Below are 25,364 nucleotides of genomic sequence, written 5' to 3'. Positions count from 1 at the left end.
ACGGACGTACGGACGTGGGTTAGGCTGTGGGAGGGATGTTGGCTTGACCCTCCAGGAGCATCTGGTTCAGGTCTGCACCAGACCCCAGGGAGAAAGAGCACACCGAGGTACGAAGCTGGAAGCCCACGTCCGACCCCCTCTTTTTTTTTTCTGGGGTCAGGTACACCTTTAGCTCATTCTGGTCTTTGAAGGCCAAGCTGGACGGACAGCAGGTGGGATAGACAGAGGGACCAGTCCTGTCCAATGCTTGAAGTCGGCACTCTACATACCAGATTAGGGGTGGGGTGGGGGAGGAACAGAGGTGTAAAGGGGTCCTAGAAGGACCTGTTCTGCCTCTAGGACCCATTCCTCTGGTTCCTAGACTGGGAAGCTGAGAGCCACAACAATGGGACCGGGGATGCAACCCGAGATGTCTGGGAGACAGAACCAAATCCTCCTCCATAGAGATGGAGGTGAACCGACCAGCCCCAGGGGCGGGGCATCCCTGGGAAAGATGGGGAGTTGAGCCAGGAACAGGAAACAATTGGGATGGGGTATGATTGGTGTATGGGCTGGTGGGCCTGACCTGGGGCTGGAGTAGAACCTGGTGATCTGAAGTTGCCTAGAATGGGTCTGACGTTCTGGAAGAATAGGAAGGGCCGGGATCCAGAGAGGCACCTGCTAGGACCCAAGGGCCAAGAAGTCTAGCGTGGATATAGGCTGGCCAGGGTGTTTCAGCGCCTCCTCTCATCTCAGGTCCAGATTGAGCTGTGGGGCAGCTCTCCCCCACAACCCCCCCTTTCCAAGCCTTCCGCCCAACCCCGGAGGCCTCCTCGGGTTTCCGCAGGGGCCGGAGGGCAGGCGGGGGTGTCACGTGCTCAGGGCCCAGGGGCCGGTTGGTCAGTGGGCCGGGAGGGACCACTTAGCCAGCCAGAGACAAGGGTCAGGAGGGAGTTGGCGGCTATACAGAGTTCAGGGTGGCGACCCCGAGAGAAGAGCCCGCAAAGGAAAGCCCCAGAGGCGGGCAGGCGGGTGGCCGGCGCGGAGCCGGCCCTGCCACGCAGTGACCCGGGGCGCACGGGCGGAGCCCCTGATCCCAAGTCCGGTCCTAGAGCGCGGTGCTCCGGCCGGGGATGAGCTCCCCGCCACCCGCCCGCAAGGGCTTTTACCGCCAGGAGGTGACCAAAACGGCCTGGGAGGTGCGCGCCGTGTACCAGGACCTGCAGCCCGTTGGCTCTGGTGCCTATGGTGCAGTGTGGTGAGCGTTTGCCGGGCGGGGCGGCAGGCAGGGCAGGAGGCAGCTGGCGATTACGGGGCGGGTTCGCTAGCCAAGCCGTCCGCCCCGCAGCTCTGCAGTAGACAGCCGCACTGGCAACAAGGTGGCCATCAAGAAGTTGTACCGGCCCTTCCAGTCGGAGCTGTTTGCCAAGCGCGCCTACAGAGAGTTGCGCCTCCTCAAACACATGCGCCACGAGAACGTGAGTCCAAAGCCCGTCCCAGATGCGGATATTGTGCACTGGCTCCTCTCATCCTGCCCTCCCCTGCAAATCCTGCCCACTGCCTCTGTACCAGGGGCCTGGTACCTCCTACCTAGTTAGCTCCCAGCTTGGGTAAGCTATCAACAGCTTCCAGGAGGAAAGCGGACGCAGAGCCCAGATCCCTTTCTGGGTGACACTACAAGTTTCAGCCTCCTCTTCAGCTGCTTGGTTTCACCTTGATCCACCCTTACCTTCACAGCCCAGGCAATGGTCAGGGTATGGGTCTAGGCCTAAGGCTTCCTCAGGTCTCACTGCAAACCCTGTCACCAATCAGGCTGATGGGAGGAGGGTTTTCCTGGAAGGAACCCTGAAAGCAACCACAGCCAGGTGAGGGCGGGTCAATAGCTTGGTGTAAAGGTGGGACACTATTGCTTATGTATTCAGCAGAGTGCACTCAGCTCATAGGTCCCAGCTGTGGGTTATCTGTCCCCTCGGTCTCCCTTTGCCTACTTCCCTAGTCTTCTATTCCAGGCAGAACTCCCAGTTCCTGGGAGTTCAGGGCAAGGCAGGGTGCTCGAGTTGTGCCCCCTTGGCTCTATCATCCCAAAGCCGTGGGTCTCTGTGGATAAAGGGGTTTAAGGAGCAAAGCATTACTGTCACCATTGGGGGGGGGTGTTTCTTCACACCCATAGGGAAAGCATCTCGTTTCCAGTCCTACCTGCATGTGGCTGCTCCTGAGCCTCTCCCATCACCAATGCTGGCCCTCAGAATATTCCTCTCAGCCAGGGGGCCTTTTATTTAATTTTTTTTGGTTCTTTTTTTCGGAGCTGGGGACCGACTTTATTTAATTTATTAATTATTGTTATATTACTATTATTGTTGATATGGTTCTTCCTGAGGCTGTGAGTTCTGCCCCTCCCACTTCTGCGCACTTGCGCTAGTCCTGACAGATGTTTTAACCTTCCTGGATCATCAGAGTCAATATAGCTCAAAGGAAAAATGAACTCCCCATGGCTAGCAGCAAACCGATTGGCACTGCTTCATCATTGCCAATCTTGGCTGATCTGGTGGATGTATATCCGGCCTGCCTTGTCTGCTTCTTCACTTCTCAGTAAAGCCGGAAACAGTAAACAAACAAACAACCCCAGTAAGCTTGGCAGTGGTGGCACATGCACTTGAAAGGCAGAGGCAAATGGGTGTCTGTGGGTTCGAGTCCAGCCTGGTCTACAGAGCTAGTTCCAGGACACCCAGGGCTACACAGAGAAACCCTATCTCAGAAAACCCCAAAAGCAAAGCCAAAGCCCAAAACAGAACAAAACAAAACAACAACAAACAGTAAAAGGCTTTGTTTTCTTGGGTGTAACCACCCCTAACCTCAGAGCCTCCAGCTTCCACCTACCTACTTATCCTGTAGCCTTTGTGAACCATGAGCCTTGGGCCTCTTCACTCATTCCCTACTTCTTTGCCAGTCTGTGGGTCACATCCGCCTTTACACCAAGCTACTGACCAGCCCTCACCTGGCTGTGGCTGCTTTCAGGATGCCTCAGAACCTTTTAGGAGACTGCCATTGTAACCTGGCTTCCCATGTGGACCCTGAGGTCTGGATAGGCTGTATGTCCCACTCACACCAGAGATGGGGTTAGCGCAGGGCCAGCCCTAGCCGCCTCTTCCTCTTCTTCCTCTTCCTCAAGCTCTGGTCCTTGGCTCTGGGCCACATTCTATATCACACAAGAGCAGAAGTCATAATCCTCGTAGATGGACCTACCTTGACCTCCAGGACACTATTGTTTATCTGTTCTGCAGAGTGCACTCAGCTCACAGATCGTAGCTGTGGGTTATCTGTCTGTCCCCAGGCCTTTTCTGTCTGTGCTCTTTCCCCTAGCTTCAGCCGTGAGTGAAAGCCGTCACCCATCTGCCCTTTACCTCCTGTCTGTTCTTGCCTCATTCTGTCACTGAAACTAGGAGGACATATTCAGCATAGTGTCTTCGTTTAAACCTTTCCACGGCAGCTCTGTGGATCAAACCCCCGGGATGTGAGTTCGAGGCCCTCCTTGGACTTGCTCTGTCCTCTCCTTGATTCCTCCTTGGCCTGGGTTTCAGCCACTTGGACTCCCTCTCTGTTCCTTACTCTGGAAGGATTTTCACTCCTGCTGTGGGCATCAGGCACTTGACCTCTCTTTGCTCATTTATTCATTCCTCCTGGTATTTGGAGATATGCAGCCCCCCTCATGGAGGACTCCTTTGACCCCAGAGGTGCTGTCCCCTAATCAAGTACTGGGAAGTCAAAGTCACATTGTCTATCTGTTGTCCAAAGCTGAGGTTCAATGGGTGATTCCCTTGGACTAGACTGCCAGGGGATGGTCCCAGGAATGACCTCCTGGGAATTCATTCCTCCCAGGGGACTGTCCCCATTTTGCTCTTGGGTCTGCTTCATTGGGAAGGAAAAAAAAGGTGTGTGTGTGGGGTGGGGGGACAGAAGACTAAAGGAGCTGGATTGCTCAGAGGCCTGGAGCCAACCCAGACCTGAGACTGCCCCTCCCTCCCCCAGAGAATCCCGGCTGTCAGCATCCAAAAATAGCCTGTGTCTGTGGGCAAATGTACCGGGATGGGGGCTGAGCCGACAGTGGGGACAGTGGAAGAGACAAGGATAGTTATGGGAGGGTTTTCTGCCTGGAGTACAGTGCCACCCTGGGGGTGCCCTGAGGCCTCGCAGCTCCTGTGTGCTTTCTATCCTGTCTGCCACTTGTTCCGCAGGTCATTGGGCTGCTGGATGTGTTCACTCCCGATGAGACTCTGGATGACTTCACAGACTTGTAAGTGCTAGTGGCTGGGTGGGGGGCAGGAACCTGGGTGGCTTCTAAGTGTCAGCTTAAGGTTCTGGGCCAGGTTGAGGGCCTTCGTCCCAGAGCCCAGTGGTTCTCAACCTTCCTAATGCTGCGTCCCTCATGTCCTGGTGACCCCCAACCATGAGATTGTTTTGTTGATACTTCATAACTTTTGCTACTGATATGAATTGTCGTGTAGGATGTCCGATATGGGACCCCCAAAGGGGTCATAGCCCATGTGAGGGATAGGGTGCACACTGCTCACCCACTCCTCTTACCACAGTCTACTCCATATTCCTATATGCTCCTGGGAGCCATGAACTTGTGTGAGTGATAATACCATTTTCCCTTGTCTATCCCTCCGTTCACCTGAACATCCCTGTGACCTAGATACCTTGCGGCTCCAACCCCTGCCCCCGATTCCTGGTCACCCTATGTGTGGTAGGAGGGGCCTAGGCAGCTTCTGGGTACTGGCTTCAGGTTCTACGTTGGCTTGAGGTCTTCTTCCTTCCCATGGCGAGGGCTTCTCAAGTGAGGGCTGAGGTGCGTAGAGCTCGTTCACTTCTCGCCACAACCCTATGGACTATTGGTACCCCTAGATACTGGCACACCCTGGTAAAACCAAACTGTCTCCTTCCAAGCCTGACACTTGGGCCCTCACAGTACCTGACTAAGTAATCTGAGGTGCCAGCATCAGGTGCAGCCCTAGCTGCTCACCCTGCTGCGTACGATGCCCCCCCCCCACGTCAGGAATTTTACAACCCTGAGGGGGAGTGTGGCAGTGCACACATTCGCAGCCCCAGCATTTGAGAGATAGAGCTGGGAGGGTCAGCATTCCAAGGCCATTTTGGCCTGCATGTGGTCCCGTCTCCAAAAACAAAAGCAAGGGCTGGAGAAATGGTTAAGAGCACTGACTAGGGGTTAGGGATTTAGCTCAGTGGTGGAGTGCTTGCCTAGCAAGTGCAAGGCCCTGGGTTCAGTCCCCAGCTCCGGAAAAAAGAAAAAAGAAAAAGAAAAAAGAAAAAAAGAGGGCTGGAGAGATGGCTCAGCGGTTAAGAGCACTAACTGTTCTTCCAGAGGTCCTGAGTTCAATTCCCAGCTATCACATGGTGGCTCACAACCATCTGTAATGAGATCCGATGTCCTCTTCTGGTGTGTCTGAAGACAGCCACAGTGTACTTATAGGGGTTGGGGATTTAGCTCAGAGGTAGAGCGCTTGCCTAGCAAGCACAAGGCCCTGGGTTCGGTCCCCAGCTCTGAAAAAAAGAAAAGAAAAAAAAAAAAGAAAAAGAAAAAGAGCACTGACTGCTGGGACTGGAGAACTGGCTCAGCGGTTAAGAGCACTGACTGCTCTTCCAGAGGTCCTGAGTTCAATTCCCAGCGACCACATGGTGGCTCACAACCATCTGTAATGGGGTCTGGTGCCCTCTTCTGGTGTGTCTGAAGACAGCTTATATATAATACATATATGTATATATATATATGTATATATACACACATATATACTTATATATGTATATATATACTTATATATGTATATATACATATATACTTATATATAATAAATAAATAAGTAAATAAATCTTTAAAAAAATAAAAAGACAAGGTTGGGTGTAGAGGTGCAAGTCTTTAATTCCAACACTTAGAAGGCAGAGGTAGAGAGAGGTAGCTCTCTGTGAGTTTGAGGCCATTCTGGTCTATACAGTGAGTTTCAGACCAGACAGGACTGCAAAGTGAGACCTTTCCTTAAAGAGCCCGGGCTGGAGAGATGGCTCAGCGGTTAAGAGCACCCGACTACTCTTCCAGAGGTCCTGAGTTCAATTCCCAGCAACCACATGGTGGCTCACAACCATCTGTAAAGAGATTCGATGCCCTCTTCTGGTGTATGTGAAGACAGCTACAGTGTACTCATATATAATAAATGAACATTTGTTAAAAAAAAAACAAACAAAGAGCCCCCAAGCCCAAACAAAATAGCCCTGACACACAGCCCACTCCCTGCTTGCCATTCTGGAATGAGGGGATGTGGGCATGGGTTGAGAAGATGTAATTGCCAAGGACAAGTGTGATCAGAGGGCGGGTTGGTGCCTAGCATGGCACGGTGGGGGTAGAGACATGGTAGGATGGTATGATCCTCAGTGCTAGGGATGACTGGGTGCTACAGTGAAGTTGCTTTGGTGGCACCTGCCAGGATGGGATCTCGAGAGTTGTGAACTGGGCCCAGCCCGGCCTGGTGGGACTAGCCCTGATCCCTTGGCTGCCTCCCTTGCTTCCACAGCTACCTGGTGATGCCATTCATGGGCACTGACCTGGGCAAGCTCATGAAGCACGAGACTCTGAGTGAAGACAGAATCCAGTTTCTTGTGTATCAGATGCTGAAGGGGCTGAAGGTGAGCTTTGCTGAGGTGGCCATAGGGAAGTGGGCAGAACTTCCTGTTGGTCAGGGCAGGTCTCTGTGTCTTGGAGTCAAGCTGATGGCTGCTGAACTCCCTCTTTTCCACAGTATATCCACGCTGCCGGCGTCATCCACAGGGTGAGTTCTGGAGGGACTGGGAGATTGCCCCTGCTCCTCCCAACTGTATAGACAGAAGTGCTCAACCCCAGGGCCCATTGCTTAACTGTAAGGAGCAAGATAGGACTGTGGCGGAAATACCTGTAATCCCCAGTTCTCCCCAGGGACTTAGCCCCTCTGCCCTTCCCCAGAGGGGCCAGGCCAGTTTTGGGGGCTCAAGTAAAGTGTTGCCTGGGCCCTGCTCTGGTAGGTGGGTCATAGTGGCCACTTTCTTCTCTCAGGACTTGAAACCTGGAAACCTGGCTGTGAACGAGGACTGTGAGCTGAAGGTATCACTGGGAGGGGAGAGGACAATGGCGGGGGTTGGGACCCCTTCCACTCTCCTACTGCCCTGCTTGACTTTTGGCCTAGGCAGAGGGACAGAACTCAGACATTTGAGCCTCCATTAGGAGGCTCCTAAAGGTGATTAGGGGATGGTGAAACAGAGGGAAATCTTCAGTATTTCCTCCTGAGGTGGGCAGGGCCAGGGACACCGACCACAGGGAGAATCCTTGGGGCTCAAGACCAAAGGGTGGCACAAAGCTCCAGTGTAGAAACCTCAAGCCCAACTCTCGTACAGTCTTCTGGACCACATGTGGTCTATCCTCGGTGTCTAAGTTCCACCTCCCTGATACTTCTTTAGATCCTAGATTTTGGCCTTGCCAGGCAGGCGGACAGTGAGATGACAGGATATGTGGTAACCCGGTGGTATCGGGCACCAGAGGTCATCTTGAATTGGATGCGTTACACACAGACAGGTAAGAGGCTATTCAGAGACTCCAGTGCATGCCACCCACATTTACACATTCGTTTTATTTTTAAATTATTTTTGTAGTATTGGCGATGGAATCCAGTCTTATTCATGCTAGTCAAGTGCCCTGTCATTGAGCTACATCTCAGCCAGCCTGCCTGCCTTCCTTCCTTCCTTCCTTCCTTCCTTCCTTCCTTCCTTCCTTCCTTCTCTCTCTCCCCTCCTTTCTCCATTTTTATTATTTGTTGAGAAAAATGTGTGTGTACGTATATATATTCAGTTTGGTTGTTTTGAAGACAGGGTCTTACTATGTAGCTCTGGTTATTTTTGGAACTCACTATGTAGACTAGGCTGGCCTTGAACTCACAGAGATCCACTTGGCTCTGCTTCTTCTTGCTTGCTTGCTTGCTTGCTTGCTTGCTTGCTTGCTTTCTAGACCTTTTGTAGTCCTGGCTGGCTTGGAACTCACTAGGTAGACCAGGCTGGTCTTGAATCCACAGAGATCGACCTGCTTTTGTCTGTTACAACCTGGGGATTAAAGGCTGTATTACCATGTCCAACCCATTCTTATTTTTTTTTTCTTTTTTTCGGAGCTAGGGACCGAACCCAGGGCCTTGCGCATTCTTAATTTTTATAAGAACCTATTTCATTATTTTATGTGTGTAAGTACTTATGTGCACGTGTCCATCACCTGTGTACTTGGTGCCCACAGACACCAGAAGAAGGCACTGGGTTCTCTAGCACTGGAGTCACAGATGGCCGTGAGCTATCACGTAGGTGCTGAAAACCAAACCAAGGTCTTCTGGAATAGCATCCCTCGCTCTTAACTGATTAGCCACTTCTAGCTCCCTTCATTTCTTGATAGGGAGTCATTTGTAGGCCCTACCTCTGGGAGGTTAGTGAACTGGGGTGGAACTCTGTCACCCTCCTCAATGACAGTCTCTGCTCTGTGCCTATGTACACACCTGCCTCCCTGTCACGTATACTTGTCTCCTATGTGTGGTTTCTTGTGTGTCCCCTTTTCTTGGCCTTCATGAATGTGAATGTGACCCTTGTGTGTGGGGCACCGATGGACGTTTCTCAGTGGACATTTGGTCTGTTGGCTGCATCATGGCAGAGATGATTACTGGAAAGATCCTGTTCAAAGGCAATGACCGTATCCTTCGATGTAGAACATCATTTGACTTTGGCCATGATGTGGGTTCTGGGTGGGCCACCCTCTGCCCCTGCATTGTATTCCTGACCTTGATACAGACCTGGACCAGCTGAAGGAGATCATGAAAGTCACAGGGACACCCCCTCCTGAGTTTGTACAGAAGCTACAGAGTGCTGAGGTCAGTGGGGAGTGGGCAATGGGCTGGACTTGGACTTAGAGGCTGGCCTATCACCCTTTTTCCCTCACAGGCCAAGAACTACATGGAAGGCCTCCCTGAGTTGGAAAAGAAGGATTTTGCTTCTGTCCTGACCAATGCAAGCCCTCAGGGTAGGGCTGGATGGGTGAAGGTTTCAGGCAACTGGGTGAGTATGCCCTCTTTTGTGGCTGGGCCTGATTTGCTCTCCCCACAGCCGTGAATCTCCTGGAAAAGATGCTGGTGTTGGATGCGGAACAGCGGGTGACAGCAGCTGAGGCATTAGCCCACCCATACTTTGAGTCCCTTCGGGACACTGAGGATGAGCCCAAGGCCCAGAAATATGATGACTCCTTTGATGACGTAGACCGCACCCTTGAGGAATGGAAGCGTGAGTATGGGTGACACATAATGTCAGGCTTTGGACCCTGTGCGTCCTGTGTGGATGAGCCTCCGACCCTGGGTTGCAGGTTAGATAAGAAGTTGGGAGGTCAAAGGGCATTGTGGGGCAGTGCAACTCAACCAGGTTGACTTCTGGCTAGGGCAGAACGCAGTGGTGAAGAGTGTCCTTTTCAGGAGCTCTGATGAAGGCTGGCATGTGATGGGTCCCATGCCATCAGACGTGGTGCATCTGTGTGTGCTTCGCGCCCTTGGCTTGCTAATTCCCTGGCCTTTCTCTCCCCAACCCCTACACTGCCCAGTGTCCTCATGTCTAGACCACACTGAGGCCTTCTCTACCACCACCTGTCCTTAGGACTTTCTTCTCACACCTTTAAAATTTATCCTTTCCTCTCCTTAGTCCTTTTCAGAACCTCTCCTGAAACAACTATATCTTTCTTTTTTTTTTTTTTTTTGTTTCTTTTTTTCGGAGCTGGGGACCAAACCCAGGGCCTTGCGCTTCCTAAGCAAGCGCTCTGCCACTGAGCCAAATCCCCAACCCCAACTATATCTTTCTTATGTTCTGCCCATGGAAGACAGTATATTCCCACGCAGGCCCAAGGGCCCAACTTTTCCTTCTCACCTCCAGCCCCAGATCCCTCCACATCTATGTGCCGAACCTCCAGGTTCTGGGAAGAGCATCTTCTCTTTGAGAACTGGCCCCAGAGAAGCCTTCTCAGTTTGCCTACTGTTCCGTGGGCTGGAACTAGCCTCTGGTGTCTGCTCCAGACTGGCAGGTCCAACCTGCCAGTAGGGAGTAGGGAGGTCTGGGGACATGCTATCCCCATCCCTTGTCCTGTCTGCCTCAGACCCCAGGCCCTGTTCTTGCACCCTGGAGTGGGAAAGACTGGGTGGGTTGAGGTTCTCTCGTATCATGTTCTAAAAGCCCTGGCAGGTGTTCGTCCCTTAAGTGTTGTGTACTGATGAGCTTGGTTCTGTGTGACGAAACCCTTCTGCTGCTAAACAAAATGACTCCCTTAACCACGTACCACAAGATCCGTTCTGTGGTCTCCATCTACTCGCTGTGGCTGGATGCTGTTGCTTTCACCATAGACCACACAGACACACAACTGAGACCTCGAATAGCTCATAGCTCACACTTTCTTTTCTCGCTTCCTTTTTTTTAAAATACAGACCTCTCTCTCTCTCTCTCTCTCTCTCTCTCTCTCTCTCTCTCTCTCTCTCTCAACACAAACCTTTTACTTTATTTTATTTATTTTTTTTCGGAGCTGGGGACCAAACCCAGGGCCTTGTGCTTGCTAGGCAAGCGCTCTACCACTGAGCTAAATCCCCAACCCCTTATTTTATTTTTTGAACATCAGCCTTCATCACTTGTTTGCCTGGGGAAATCTAGCTTCACAGCAGTCTTTAGTGTTTTTAGGTGGATTGGTCCATTTAGGATTAGATTAAAAAGCCCATGGGGGTGCTGGCTTCTCCCCTTGGTTGGAAGCTGTCTAACTGTATCATTTGCTTCTCTTCCTTTCCTGCAGGTGTTACGTATAAGGAAGTGCTCAGCTTCAAGCCTCCCAGGCAGCTAGGAGCCAGAGTTCCAAAGGAGACAGCTCTGTGAAGACCTCCGGGTGGTTTGGGGGGTATCCTAAGGAGGCTGTCTGGGAGCTTCGCAGACACCTTGGCTTCCCTTCTCCGGAAGAGGAATCCTGGTTGGCACCAGTGCCTGGTGCTTTTATCCCAAGTCATCCACCTGGAAAGGCTGTGTAGACCCCTTGAATCACGAACCCTCCATCTCCAAGCCAGTTCTTCAGATTTTGAGCGCCCGAGATGACCCTGGCAGAACATCTAAGCTTTTTTTTTTTCTTTTTTCTTTTTTTCGGAGCTGGGGACCGAACCCAGGGCCTTGCGCTTGCTAGGCAAGCGCTCTACTACTGAGCTAAATCCCCAACCCCACATCTAAGCTTTCTGTCCAAGACCCCTACCCAACATGGGACTAGCCTTTGAATTCTGGAGTTGTGCATGGAAAAGCCTCAGAGTGGGCAGAGCTTTGGAGACAAGGCCTAGACCCGAGCTCTGCTTGCTCTGGACAATGCCAAGGCCAACTCTGGAGATGGAGGGAGATAGAGGTTTTGGGGACACTGACTCAGGGACATCATCTCTTCTGGGAGTGGGTGGATTCTCTTACACCCTTAGCCTGGAATGTAAACCAGCCATTTAGTGTGCCTATGTGGCTGGGGGCAAATAAACCCTTTTGTAGCTCTGCCATTCTGGTTGTGTGGCCCCATTGCCTGAGCACCCATTGGTTCTCCAAGCTGCTGCTCTGTGCACAAGAAGGAGGTAGCCTGAGCTCCTGTCCTCCAGCTAATAGAGGTGACAGTCCCCTGACTCTTCCCAGGCCAAAGTGCTGGTGCCACCTAGTCTTTTCCAATGGTCTTCAAGCCAAATTAGGGCTTGCTCCCCTCTCTTCTTGAATGACTGTACTCTTAAGGCTTAGAGGCTGAGCAGGGAGTCTGGAGTCTGATGCAAGGGCAGATGATGGGATAGATGGTGCTAGGACCCAGAGAAACGGATGCTCCCTTCTTTCTGAGTTTGCAACCTTTGTCTTCCAACTCAACATTTGTCTTCCAATGGCCCAAACGTCTAGTGAGGAAGGTCTTAGAGGCTCTCTGAGACCCAGAGAGGTAGGTTCTACTCTCTGACCAGCAGCCTCCCTGAACCTAACTGTCATCCAAGCCATTAGACACAAACTGCCTGGTCAGAGGCCATACTTGGGCTGGTTAGATGGCCCACGTTCTTCCCCACGTCCCAAGGACAGGTGCCACAGGGCAGGTCATAAGGGTAAGGCCTTTCATTTCCCTCATTTGGCAAGTTCTGGGCAAATACACTTTGCCTGGTCTAATCTGGTCAGAGAAGCTGCTATGATCACAGTCCCTCTGCCTGAGCACCCTTGTGATAACCATGGTCTGAGATTTCAAATACTTCACCCAATTATGGGGGTGTGGCTCACATGCCCTACCCCACAAATACACATAATCCAGAGTGATCAGTCATGAGTGTCCTGAGTTCCTCTGCTTGATGCCTTTGGCCTTTAGAAGATGGAGAAGCCTTAGGTTTCTCCAGAACCTGGGCCTGAACTCCCAACTCCTGAGTGTGCAGTGGGCACCTACTCCTAACCACTCCAGGGCTCTTTGGTTTCCCCTGTACATGATAGTTGTGTGTGTTCCTATCATAGATGTCAGTGGCAGCCTTGCTCCCTTCCCCCTCATCATCCTGGGGGTGTGTCTGGTCCCCTCTCCCCATCTTTGGGCATCTTGCTTTGGAAGCATGATGGGACACGTCTGTAATCCCAGCACTCACTTTCCAACTGGAGACAAGCCTGGGCTATGGAACAGACTACAAATATGCACAGCCTTAGTTCATGTTTGAGCTCATGTCTGCTTTGCCTCCTTCCCAAGGCCCCCTCCTCTTCCTCACCCTTCCTTGCTCAGAACCCTCTGCCCTTCCTAACCTCACACTGGGCTGCAGTTTTCCTGGCTGGCCTGGCGTCTTACATAACCCTTCTATTCCAGTGGCCTCTTGTTCACCTGTGGTCTTTCCATGGAAGTCCCTTCTGGAAGTTCCGTGCCTTGATCCAGCCCAGGCTAGCCCCTGCATGCGCTCACATACACACCCTGCTCACTTCCCTCCTCTCCATCCTTCACCCCAGGAGCAGGCAAATTGGTTGTGGTTGACAGTTGGCATATCAGGGTAGACTAGGAGGATGCTGGGGACAAGACGAGAGCATAACTGTAGCTGCAGCGATGGCCTGAGAACAAGCAGCCCTGTCTTCCCACCCTTTTCAAGAGAGACACTGGAGGCGGCACTGGTTGCAGGATCCGTGCCACACGTTGTTGGCGGTGGCACAGCAGCTGAAGCCCCTGAGAGAGATACCAGATCCAGAGACGAGGGCGAAATCCTAGCGAAGCTCAGCCTTCTGCTTTACTCCACCCTAATCTCGCCTGGGGGCGGGACGGAGCCTGTAAAAGAGGAAGCCGGAAGTTAGGCGTTTGGAGCCACGCTTAGCTCAGTTTCCAGCGGTTAGCTTCTGACTATCGGGCGGGCTTGAGCCGGGACCTGGTCTTGGGGTGGTTCCCTCTTGCCCAGGTCCAGTGTCCACTACCCGGCTCTGTCCCAAGCGAGGGCTGTTTACGTGCATACTGTTAAGTGAGAGTGGGCAGTGCAACCACCTGCCGGCAGAGGGCGTGTTGAGTTAGAGCGGATCAAAGTGGCCATGGGCACAGCACTTGTGTACCACGAGGACATGACAGCCACCCGACTGCTCTGGGATGAGTAAGTGTGTCTAGACAGAAGTAGGGGGCTGGGAGGGAACTCTGAACACTGAGATCCTTGTTTGTTCCAGCCCTGAGTGCGAAATTGAGTGCCCAGAGCGCCTGACAGCTGCCTTGGATGGCCTGCGGCAGCGTGGCCTGGAAGAAAGGTGCCAGTGTTTGTCAGTTTGTGAGGCATCAGAGGAAGAGTTGGGACTGGTGCACAGGTCAGACTATGACAGGTCTAGCGACCTGATCCTGTTATAGCCCCGCTAGCATCCCTTGGGTTCACCGTGGTGTGGGCTAAAAGGGAGTACTGGATGGGCACTCCCATCAGGAATCTCTGCTCTTTCCTTCCTGTCCTGCTGATCCGCAGCCCAGAATATATAGCCCTGGTGCAGAAGACCCAGACCCTGGACAAAGAGGAGCTCCACACACTGTCTAAGCAGTATGATGCTGTCTACTTCCACCCGGTGCGAGGCAGCATACACACCCATTCACCCAGATTTATGTCCGTATGCCTGCCTAGGTGTATTCACACTCAAATCTGCCCACCTGCCGGTGTCTTCTTGTTCATGCTTTATGACTATACCCTGCCGTGTTTTTGCTTGCCACTGTCCCAGCTCTGTCTGCTTAGCAGTGGGAAGCCTGCAACCTGGGACAAGCAGGTCGGGTAGCAGGCTAAATTGCACTCTGATCCACAGGATACTTTTCACTGTGCAAGGCTGGCAGCGGGGGCTGCACTGCGGCTGGTGGATGCTGTGCTAACAGGAGCTGTGCACAATGGCGTTGCCCTGGTGAGGTGAGAACCGCCATCCTCCCTTGGCTGTCTGTGTGTGACCCTGTGAGGGGACAGAATGACTCTGACATGCCCTCCTCTTACACCCCAGGCCTCCAGGGCACCATAGTCAGAGGGCGGCTGCCAATGGCTTCTGTGTGTTCAACAACGTGGCTATAGCAGCCAGACATGCCAAGCAGAAATACGGGCTGCAGAGGTGTGTCCGAGCCTGAGCTGCAAGTGTGGGGGACCCAAGCTAAAGAGCCAGAGGTGGAGTTGGTGGTCAAGAGATCCCACCTAGGTCCCCCTACTCCTGGCTGGGCTCCTGGCCTAAAGGTGGAAAGGTGGTTACTTTCAGTAATCTCCAGCATTGTCTGAATTTAGGATTCTCATTGTCGACTGGGATGTCCACCATGGCCAGGGCATCCAGTATATCTTTGAGGATGACCCCAGGTGAGCTGGGGGTGTGGACACAGCCCCTTGTCTGCAACACACCACTTTGGGGATGAAATTCAAGTGGTGAGACTGGGGGTATGTGTGTTAAGAATCAGGGTTCTTTGAGAAGCTGTGGGGTTGCTAAGGGACCTCACTTCTGACCTGGCCAGTTGTCTACAGTGTCCTTTATTTCTCCTGGCACCGCTATGAGCATGGAAACTTCTGGCCGTTCCTCCCAGAGTCTGATGCAGACACAGTTGGCCGAGGGCGGGGCCAAGGTTTCACTGTCAATTTGCCCTGGAACCAGGTACCAAGTCCCCCTTCCCCGTCCTCCGTCCAGTCTAGCTAGCTGCTCCCTAGCTCCAGGGGGATTGTGAATGTCACCTGGGGTATTCTGCAAGAGTCTCCCCAGAGTTTGGATCTCAGGGGCAAAGACCCTGAAGTCCTCATTTGTAGGGCTGGTCCTCTGATGCCTGATTTGCTTTTGCTGCAGGTTGGGATGGGAAATGCTGACTATTTGGCTGCCTTCCTGCATGTGCTGCTCCCGTTGGCCTTTGAGGTGACTGTGTGGTGGGTGCCCCCCCCCCAGGGCAAGAGACCCTAGGCTTACCCTGAGTCTCACTGTGAAGGCAGGAGAGTTAAAAGCCATCCCATCAGTGTATGGTATGAATAGACATATGGGGGTAGGGAAGGTGCCTCAGAAAGTCTGACATTATGTGAATGGGTAGCGATCGGACCTCCCCTTCACCTGAGCTACTGCTCTTTTTGGCTTCTTTCCACTGGATCCTGCCTATAGTTTGACCCTGAGCTGGTGCTGGTGTCAGCTGGATTCGACTCTGCTATTGGGGACCCTGAGGTGAGAACGTGGCCTGGCTGGGGATAATGGAAGGTCCTGGGCCCAGATCCTTATCATACCTACTGTGTTTCAGGGGCAGATGCAGGCCACCCCTGAGTGCTTTGCCCATCTTACACAGCTGCTACAGGTGCTGGCTGGTGGCCGGATTTGTGCTGTGTTGGAGGTAACTGCTCAAGGGCCAGGGGAGGGGAGGGCACCAGATGTGAGAGGGTCAGTCAAGGTTCTGCCTGGTACAGCCATTCACACTAGTGACATCCCTCCACTGTCCTATTTCAACTCTCTTCCTAGGGTGGATACCACTTAGAGTCCCTAGCACAGTCAGTGTGCATGATGGTGCAGACATTGCTTGGTGACCCCACACCTCCCCTTCCTGGGCTCATGGTGCCATGTCAGAGGTTTGAAGGCTGAGGGGCCAGTGGGGGAGGGCTGAGAGGGGAGTCAGGCTTACAACTCCACTTCTTCCCATAGTGCCCTGGAGTCTATCCAGAGTGTTCGGACAGCCCAGACCCCTCACTGGACAAGCCTCCAACAAAGTCAGTATGGCCTGGACCTGGGTTGGTGACTCTACCCTGGGCTTCCCTGCAGTGACTGTGACTCTGAATTGTTTAGACGTGGCCCCAGTTCTGAGTTCCAGCACCCACTCTCCTGAAGGGAGCTCTCTGCCTGTGCTTGCTGACAGTTCCACATGTACAGTAGCAGAGGATTCACTGAGCCCCTGCCTGGACAGACCGTGCCACCGCCCTACGCCCCCAATCTGCACAGCTGTTGCCTTGGCTGTGTCAGGTGCTGCCCTGGACTTACCTCCTGGAGTGCTCCATCAAGAAGGGTCAGCCTTGAGGGAGGAGACCGAGGCATGGGCCAGGTGAGGAGAGTGGATCGGGGAATGGGGCTCTCTATGCCTTGCACCTGTGTCACTTATACAATGATAATTTGGTTTCCACGTATCCCTCTGGCCTGCCCATCATAGGCTTCACAAGTCCCAGTTTCAGGACGACGATCTTGCCGCACTGGGGAAGAGTCTGTGCCTCTTAGATGGAATCCTGGATGGGCAGGTAGGGTTGCCTGGGGTGCGATTTGACCTTGTAGTGTAGGGAAAGGCAGTCAGTAGCAGCCATTTGGAAAAGATTGCAACAAAGCGTAAATGGGTTTAACCTAAGGTCTGGGAGTTGGCATTGGTTCCTGAAAGCGCTCCAAAGAGGGCATGTGTGCTAGCCTCTTGGTCCCCTGTCTGTTGTCAATTCGATAGATAAGAAGTGCTATAGCAACCACAACTGCCCTTGCCACAGCAGCAACTTTGGGTGTGCTCATTCAGCGATGTGTAGCCCATAGAGGTCAGAGGTAAACTTTTCTTGGTTGACTTGAGTCCCCAAGGACATGGGGGGTACCCACAAATGGCATAGGGAGGGCCCTTGAATGGATACTGGACAATGTGAGCCCAGCCTATCCTGGGTCAACTTCTTAGGCTTCTCTGTGTGGCCCTGGGACAACTGGATCGACCCCTGGACCTTGCAGGCAATGGGTATGATTCTGTAGCTTACACATCTCACTTGTGGATGAATAGGTAGCGGGCATGTGACTGGGAATCCAGGGTTACTGTTGGGTGAGGACACTGCAGTTCACAATGCGGAGGGGGCTTTCCATAGATGCAGTTTGAGAGTGGGTGCCCCAGAAAGCAGTGCCATAACAGGTTGACAGTCACTTACGCACCCCCTCCCCCAGCCGGGCCCCAAGCTCCCCTTTGTCCTTTGTTGTTAAGCTCTGGGAAGGGTGAGCAGGGTCTCATGCATGTGTACATGTCCATGGTGTTTTCTTCTGATAAGGAGAATTCTGTGGCTCAGCATCCGGGGCAAGGAGGCAGACATCTGGTCCATGTTCCACTTCTCCACTCCACTGCCACAGGTGAGTGGCTGTGTCGTGGTTGAACAGGTTCTCGATACCCCCCAAGCCCCGCAACCCCTCAAAGCGCCCCCATCTTTCTGGGGGCTTCTGTTTACAACCCAGGGTCCCTGAGGTTGGGGAGGGGGGGTGACAGGAGCCAACAGCAGTGTCCTCTAGATGAGAATCTGAGGCTCTGCTGTTGTCCCTACAGACAACTGGAGGGTTTCTGAGCTTCATCTTGGGTCTGGTACTGCCCTTAGCCTATGGCTTCCAGCCTGACATGGTGTTGATGGCCCTGGGGCCCGCCCATGGCCTGCAGAATGCCCAAGCTGCTCTCTTGGCTGCAATGCTTCGGAGCCCAGTAGGGGGCCGAATTCTAGCTTTAGTGGAAGAGGTAAACTGGGTAGGGTGGATACGTGGTATGGGTGGGAAGTGGACAGAAACAGTTGTCTCATTGTCCCCCAAACCCTACTATCCCTGAGCCAGGAATCCATACTCCAGCTTGCAAGAACCCTGGCACAGGTATTGCATGGAGAAACACCTCCCAGTCTGGGCCCTTTCTCGATGGCATCTCCAGAGGAGATCCAGGCCCTTATGTTTCTAAAAGCTCAGCTGGAGCCTCGGTGGAAGTTGCTGCAGGTGGCTGGTGAGGCACATAGGGGCGAGGGCGTGGCCCTATTTTAGAATACGTGGAGCCAGCTTCACCGACGAGCCAATTGTGCTTTTCCAGCTCCTCCACCATAACCGTGATCGCCAGTCGCTTGAAATCGGCCAAAGAGGGCGATTCCTAGTTGAAGAGCACACTCTGGCGCCCATGGCCCGAGACCTACGTCCCGTCTGTGGCCCAGCTTCCTACCTCCAGAACAATAAACATCGGCTAAACAGAACACACCTCTGCCTCCTTTACTGAGTTTACTTTTGGCAAATTATCTGAGCGGTTTAGCTCTAGTTATGAAAACTGAGGCAGCGGCCCCGCCCCTCCAACGACCGCCTATGATGACGCACTTCCGGTGCGTCTCTTGGTGTTGTCTGCCGTCGCCTAAGTGTGACGCCAGAGCGGCGGGAGTCCCAGTTCTGGCGTCCTGGGCTTGCAGGCAGGTCATGGGACCCACGCATTCGGTTGGTAGACTTGTCATGGTTCAGGAGACCCGAGGACGAGCGCCGGGTGGCGGCTGAGGGTTGGGAGGACGCGGCGTGTGGCCTCTTGCACTGCGAAACCCGAGACGGAGATGCACAGTTCCCGGGTGTGAAGCGGTCGGCTTTTTGGCCCTGGCCCACCTGCGGTCGCTCTGGCCTTTGAGAGCATGAAGTGACTCCTATGTGCAAAGTTTCCCAGTCAGGGGTACAGGGCTGAAAAGAGAGTAAATATGGCCAGCATCACCCAGCTGTTCGATGACCTCTGTGAGGCTCTCTTACCTGCTGCCCAGGCTCGCCCCGGCCAGCGCAGCGTGAACAGGAAAAAGGCAAAGCTGAGTCTTAAAAGGGTAGCCTACAATGCTCTTTTCGCAAATCTTTTTCAAGAGGACACCCATCAGCGGCAGCCTGACTCGAAGCTCCCTGTGAAAAACAAGGTCCTCATGCTGTCCTTCGATTTGAGGGTCGGGGGCTTGGGGCCAGAGGCTGACCGTTTGGAGGAGCTTGTAGAGAAACTTGAAACAGCCCCTGACTGTCCTTTTGTGGAAGTGGGATCAGTGTTGGACCTCTTAGTTCAGCTGGCAGGAAGTGGCCCCCCTCAAGTGCTGCGCAGGAAACGGGATTACTTCTTTAATAACAAGCACGCAGGCCGGAACATACCATACAGCGGCTACGATTGCTATGACTTGAGTGTGTTTGAAATGGACGTTCGGTCACTCATCTCTGGGGAGGAGAATTTGTGTCATAACATGGTCCAGGAAGCCCTTCAGGTGATGGAGGCTGCCCCAGGCACTGGCCTGACCACCGTTGGGCTCTTCTCAACTGGTGACTCTTGTGGTGACAGGTTTGAGAGAGACACTAGGGTCTCTCTCTTCGGTGCACTTGTGCATAGCCGCACATATGACATGGATGTGCGACTGGACCTGCCCCCTGTGCCAGACAGCGCCGACTTCTCTGGACTGGCCATCAAGGTAGTATTTCTTTTCCCTTCAGTATCCCTAGAGGTTTGGAAAATACTTTTACCTGGTAATGCCGGCAAGCTCCTGTCCAAGCATCAGGTAATTTGACCGTCATGAGGTAGAGGTGTTCCGGAGGACTTCCAGGCATCCTCTTACACAGGGAAGTGTTTGCTGTTTGCCTGCAGGCAGAAAAGCAAAACACAACTTTTCCATCTTTTTTCCTCAAGAGCTTGTTAAGTCGCTTCTCTAGTGCTGTTAGTTAAACAATCAGATTAGTTAAAATGAAGTGAAGTCTATTCTTCAGTTGTAGAAGCCACATTTCAGATAGGCCTGGCATGCATGCTTTTTTGTATACTTCCTCACTTGCACCATGGGTTTCCCCACACCACTCCCAAGCCACTGAGTAAATTGTTGTTGTCACTTGTATTTTATTACTTTATTTTATTTTGATTTCTCGAGACAGGGTTTCTCTGTGTAACAGCCCTGACTGTCCTGGATTCGCTTTGTAGACTAGTTTGGCCTCGAACTCACAGAGCTCTTCCAGCCTCTGCTTCCTGAATGCTGAGATTAAAGCACCAAGTCCGGCCCTCAGTTATTATTTCTATTTTTTAATGAAATATTTATTTCCAAGTTTAAATGGTGGTACAGCAGAATCTTGGTGTACATAAATTTCTCTAGGTTTAGTATACTTTTCTTTTTCTCCTGAGTACTGAGGGGTTGGGGCGGGTAGGGACAGGGTTTCGGTGTAGCTCATGCTGGCCTCAAAACACATGGCGATCCTCCTGTCTCAGCTCCAGGGTGCTCGAGTTTCCATACGATTCTTTTCCCTAAGCTGAGGCCATGCTATATGTTAAATATAAAATTAATACTTTGTGTTTTGAGGTAGATCACTCTGTGCAACCCAGTCTGGTTCCAGACTCAATTCTACTGCAACCTCAGTACCACCACACCCGCCTAGAAATTGATAGCAGATTATATTAATTCTTTTTTTTTTTTCTTTTTTCTTTTTTTTGGAGCTGGGGACCGAACCCAGGGCCTTGCGCTTGCTAGTCAAGCGCTCTACCACCGAGCTAAATCCCCAACTCTATATTAATTCTTTATGTGATGTATTGTGGAGGGGTGCATTATGGAATGCATAGGAACTTGAGGAAAAATAGACTACTTTGCCAGGTCTGCCCCTCTAGGGAATAAATGGATGTGGATAAAGTTCTAGAGTGTTCTTTCACACTTAATAGATGCATACAGAAGGAGATGGATAGTGAATTACTTTTCTCTGGTCTTCAGGTCCCACAGATTGTGGATCAGTGGGAAGATGAAGGTTTCCAATCAGCTTCCAACTTAACTCCCGACTCCCAGTCTGAACCAAGCATGACCCCGGATTTGGACCTCTGGGAAGCTGTGCTCACTTATGAAGCCAGCAAGCGGAGGTGCTGGGAGCGTATTGGATGGTATGTGACCTTTCCTTTGCCTTTAAATGCACTGTGCCTTTGGCCCATATCAGCAACTTGGAACCCCGGGCGGTTGTTTGTAGAAATAGCAGTGTTGAGATTAAGAGGCTGACATTTCAGGTAAGCTAGTGTACAATCTTATCCGTGAGCGAACACATCCATCCATCACCTCAGTGGATCACTCTGGGAGTTACCTCTGCAGTTCATACTTACTCAGTCTTTCTTTTCACCAGGACTGTTAGACAGGTGTCCTAGAGCAGCTAGTAAGCTATGTGGTCAATGCCTGGAAAATGCTCCAAGAAACCTATTCATGAGTGGAAGCAGTGGGTGTGGGACCTTCTGCTGGTAGAAGCATCAGCCATGGCAGCCTTTCCCTTAGTGACTGACATTGACTGAGCCTGGAGCTACATACTCTGCAGTATCTGCCTGGAGATGGGGTCTCTGTCTTAGTTCCTCTCATGGCCTGAGTTGGTACCCTTGAAAACACCCAGAATGAGAATTGAGGATGTGTACTTCACAGACATTTGTTCACACCCTTTACTGGGAAAACAGATGAGAAGCACTGAGGTAAAAGTCAGGGCTAGGGGGGTTGGGGATTTAGCTCAGTGGTAGAGCGCTTGCCTAGCAAGCGCAAGACCCTGGGTTCGGTCCCCAGCTCTGAAAAAAAGAAAAAAGAAAAAAAAAAAAAGTCAGGGCTAGAGAAGTCATGTGCCATCTGATGTAGCCTCTGGTGCCCTACAGGGTCTCTGAGAGGCTCACATGGTTGGGGAGTGATAAAGCTTTTTTGTGTAGGGCACTGCCCCTATGTGAGGAACTTTCCTAAGTCTGGTCATTTGTTCCCTCATGGGATGGCCAGCTCCATGCTTTGTAGCTTAAATGGTGCTGATGGTTTCAGAGCCCTCTCTGTCCTGTAATTTCACAGCAGGGTTCTAGTTCTGTCTTGTTTGTATAAAGCAAATGTTCCTCCTATCTACCAATCCCTTACATGTTGAGAAACTGACCTTACAGCCTGTTCCTTTCATTTATAAATATTTATGGTATTACTCATCTGTAACTCTTCTGGGTCATTGTTTGGGAGGCATGGTCACCTACCAGCTCATTTGTCTTCCATTGTGAAGACACTCCATCCTTTTGGTGTTCTCCAAAGTACTCCGGCAGTGTTTCCTGCAAGGAAGACTACGTTCCAAAAGTGTACTTTGAAACAGGGTCTTGCTGTGTTGCTCAAGCTAGCCTCAAAATCCTGAGCTAAAGGATTCTTCCTACCTCAGCCTCTCAGGTAGCTGGTACTATACATAGGCATCACTGCCCCTGACATTTGAGGAGTTCTAACGGAGGGTCTTTTTTTTTTTTATATATATATATATAAGTATACTGTAGCTGTCTCAGATACACCAGAAGAGGGCATCGGTTCACTTTACAGATGGTTGTGAGCCACCATGTGGTTGTTGGGATTTGAACTCAGGACCTCTGGAAGAGTAGTCGGGTGCTCTTAACTGCTGAGCCATCTCTCCAGCCCCTAATGGAGGGTCTTAAGATGAAGAACACTGGGCTGGGGAGATGGCTCAGAGGTTAAGAGAACTGGATGCTCTTCCAGAGGACCCAGTTTCCAGCACCCACATGGTACCTCACAGTCCTCTCTAACCCCAGTTCTAGAGGATCAAAAGGATCAAATGCCTTAGTCTGCTCCATGGGATCCTCCATACATAGGCAGCACATAAACACACACACACACACACACACACACGCACGCACGCACGCACGCACAGGAATAAGTAAATTTAAAAAGGGATCAGGTAGTGGTGATGCACACCTTTAATTCCAGCAAGCAGGAGGCAGAGGCAGGCAAATCTCTGAGCTTGAAACAAGGTCTTTATAGAGTGAGTTCTAAGACAGCCAGGGCTACACAGAGAAACTCTGTCTTCAAACAAACAAACAAACAAATCTAACAGCAACAAAACAAAACAAAAAAGGAAAGGAAAAAGAAACCAAGAAATGGGGCTGGAGAGATGGCTCAGTGGTTAAGAACACTGGCTGCTCTTCACATCCAGGTTCAATTCCCAACACCTATATGACAGCTAACTGTACAAATGTCAGAAGGGGATCTGATGCCCTCTTCTGGCTTCTGAGGGTATGAGGCATGCATGTGCTGAAGCATCCATGTATAAAATAAAAAGAAATTTTAAAAAGAATCAAGAAACTGGTGGTGGTAGGAAATACTGGAGTAATGCCTTCGTTGGGTCCAAAGCATCGTAGACCTGTTAAACAGGTTTTCCATGGGCAGTTTGTTGTGTAGGACAAAGTCTCACTGTGCAGCTCACCCTAGCCCAGGCTTCATGATGTCTAATGACTGGGTTACTCCGTGAGGAATCAGTTCCACCACAGATCTTTCTGCCTTAGTCTTTTGAGTAGTACCACCAGGCCTGGATATGTACTAGTGTCCTTGATTTGTTTTTTTAAAGAGTTATTTATTTATTATATAAGTGCACTGTAGCTGTCTTCAGACACACCAGAAGAGGACATCAGATCCCACTACAGATAGTTGTGAGCCACCATGTGGTTGCTGGGATTTGAACTCAGGACCTCTGGAAGAGCAGTCAGTGCTCTTAACCACTGAGCCATCTCTCCAGCCCAGCCCTTGATTTTTTAAAAATATATTTTTAATTAACTATATATTGTGTAAGACTTGGCAGTTAAGAGCACTGACTGCTCTTCTAGAGGTCTTGAGTTCAATTTTCAGCAACCACATGGTGGCTCACAACCATCTGTATGTAGTGGGGTCCGATGTCCTCTTCTGGTGTGTCTGAAGACAGCTACAGTGCACTCATGCACATAAAATAAATAAATAAAAATTTAAAATTATGTTTTTGTTTTCGGTGTATGGGTGTTTTGCCTGCATGTATGTCAGTGTGAGAGTGTTGGATGGCTCCGGTGGAACAGGACTTACAGACAGATGTGAGCTACCACACAGGTGCTGGGAATTGAACCCAGATGCTCTGGAAGACTAACCAGTGCTCTTACTGCTGAGCCACCTCTCCAGCCCCAATTTTTTTTTTTTTTCCTTCTTTTTTTCAGAGCTGGGGACCGAACCCAGGGCCTTGCGGTTGCTAGGCAAGCGCTCTACCACTGAGCCAAATCCCCAACCCCCCAATTTTTTTTATTTTTTTAATTTTAAGTTAGCATGTACATTTTTTGTTTTGTTTTGAGACCGGTTTTTCTGTGTAGCCCTGACTGGCCTGTAATTCATTCTTTAGACTAGGCTGGCCTTGCCCGGCTATCTGTAACTTTAATTCCAGGGGATCTGATACCCTCTTCTGGCCTCTGTAGGGACTGCATGCATATGGTACACAGACATGCAGGCAAAACACTCATACACATAAAATAAATAAAACAATGGGGCTGGAGAGTTGGCTTAGCAAGTAAGAGTACTTGTTCTTGTAGAGGACCTGGGTTCAATTCCTAGCACCCACAAGGTGGTTCACAACCATTTATAATTCTAGTTCCAGGGGATCTAACACCCTCCTTTGGCCTCACTAGGCATGCGTGTGATACACAAACATACATGCAAAGCAAAACACACATTACCCTCCTCCCCCCCCACACACACTAAAATAAAACATACATATAGCACACATACACAAGCAGCACACAAGAAGAATGCACTCTGTATGAACCTGTCTCTGTCGATCACGATTGGGTGCTGCTTTGGGGACCTCAGGGCATTTGCCTGAGAAACTCAGTTGCAGCCTGGGGAAAGCACACCATGCCATCCAATCTGTTCACCTCTTTCTCTTCTGTCTTCCTCAACAGTCCCCCTGGTCACCGAGAGGAGCCCTACCTCACTGAGGCAGGAAGGGATGCCTTTGACAGGTTCTGCAGGCTCTGTCATGGAGAACTACAGGCCCTCAGTGGGGGCCTCCTCCAGACCCCAAGGCCTGTGCTGGTGGAGGAAAGCGAGCTGGTGAAAGACTCACTGAACGTTCTGCTGGGTGTTGTCTCTGCTACATTTTCCCTCTGTCAGGTGAGGAGGGTTCGGGGCTATCTGAGACCAGCGCTCTGTGGGACAGCCTCCCCAGGCACGCTCAGCTGGAGATGCAGTGCCATGAGTGCCAGAGAAGGCTGCTCTGTGGGGCTGATTAAAGAGCCACAGGTTAGACTGGGCAGGCCAATTGGTGTTAGAATTCTTGCCAAGAATGTGAGAGGCCCTGGGCTCAATCCCCAGTATTAGAAAACAAAACAGAAATTCTGT

The 25,364-nt window shown here is 51.4% G+C and overlaps 3 protein-coding genes across 34 annotated transcripts in view; all 3 read left to right on the top strand.

The window, feature by feature from the left end:
• The first annotated feature begins 930 nt into the window (after nt 1-930).
• Nucleotides 931-11,588, top strand: Mapk12 (mitogen-activated protein kinase 12). Of its 2 annotated transcripts, none has more exons than XM_087558872.1 (12): nt 931-1,178; nt 1,328-1,457; nt 4,212-4,270; nt 6,561-6,672; nt 6,786-6,815; nt 7,076-7,123; nt 7,477-7,591; nt 8,669-8,740; nt 8,839-8,918; nt 8,989-9,067; nt 9,151-9,324; nt 10,862-11,588. In XM_087558872.1, the coding sequence occupies exons 2-12, from the start codon at nt 1,443-1,445 to the stop codon at nt 10,939-10,941; spliced, it is 864 nt and encodes a 287-aa protein (XP_087414998.1). In that variant the 5' UTR covers nt 931-1,178; nt 1,328-1,442; the 3' UTR covers nt 10,942-11,588.
• A 1,759-nt stretch (nt 11,589-13,347) lies between these two features.
• Hdac10 (histone deacetylase 10) lies at nt 13,348-19,024 on the top strand. Of its 29 annotated transcripts, none has more exons than XR_015624298.1 (20): nt 13,348-13,652; nt 13,723-13,857; nt 14,007-14,103; nt 14,335-14,432; nt 14,521-14,625; nt 14,793-14,861; nt 15,024-15,150; nt 15,337-15,402; nt 15,640-15,699; nt 15,773-15,862; nt 15,988-16,094; nt 16,168-16,232; nt 16,379-16,561; nt 16,667-16,751; nt 16,946-17,037; nt 17,162-17,218; nt 17,520-17,598; nt 17,789-17,971; nt 18,064-18,223; nt 18,308-18,466. XR_015624298.1 is itself a non-coding variant. In XM_087558306.1 (20 exons), exons 8-20 carry the CDS (start codon nt 15,343-15,345, stop codon nt 18,319-18,321), a joined length of 1,305 nt encoding a protein of 434 aa, XP_087414432.1. In that variant the 5' UTR covers nt 13,348-13,652; nt 13,723-13,857; nt 14,007-14,103; nt 14,335-14,432; nt 14,521-14,678; nt 14,793-14,861; nt 15,024-15,150; nt 15,337-15,342; the 3' UTR covers nt 18,322-18,466.
• Nucleotides 18,631-25,364, top strand: part of Tubgcp6 (tubulin gamma complex component 6) — a 21,567-nt gene continuing 14,833 nt past the window's right edge. For 2 of the 3 annotated variants that reach the window (XR_015624296.1, XM_087558293.1), the window contains exons 1-3: nt 18,631-19,682; nt 20,955-21,118; nt 24,926-25,136. Coding sequence is in view for 2 of the 3 variants with exons in the window: in XM_087558293.1 (XP_087414419.1) it covers nt 18,945-19,682; nt 20,955-21,118; nt 24,926-25,136 (1,113 nt within the window). In the remaining variant the exon portion in view is untranslated. 3 annotated transcript variants of the gene reach the window in all.

This window comes from Rattus norvegicus, chromosome 7, assembly GCF_021556685.1.
Source record: "Rattus norvegicus strain SHRSP/BbbUtx chromosome 7, alternate assembly SHRSP_T2T, whole genome shotgun sequence".
Lineage (NCBI taxonomy): Eukaryota > Metazoa > Chordata > Mammalia > Rodentia > Muridae > Rattus > Rattus norvegicus.
This window is presented reverse-complemented; position numbering and strand designations above follow the sequence as displayed.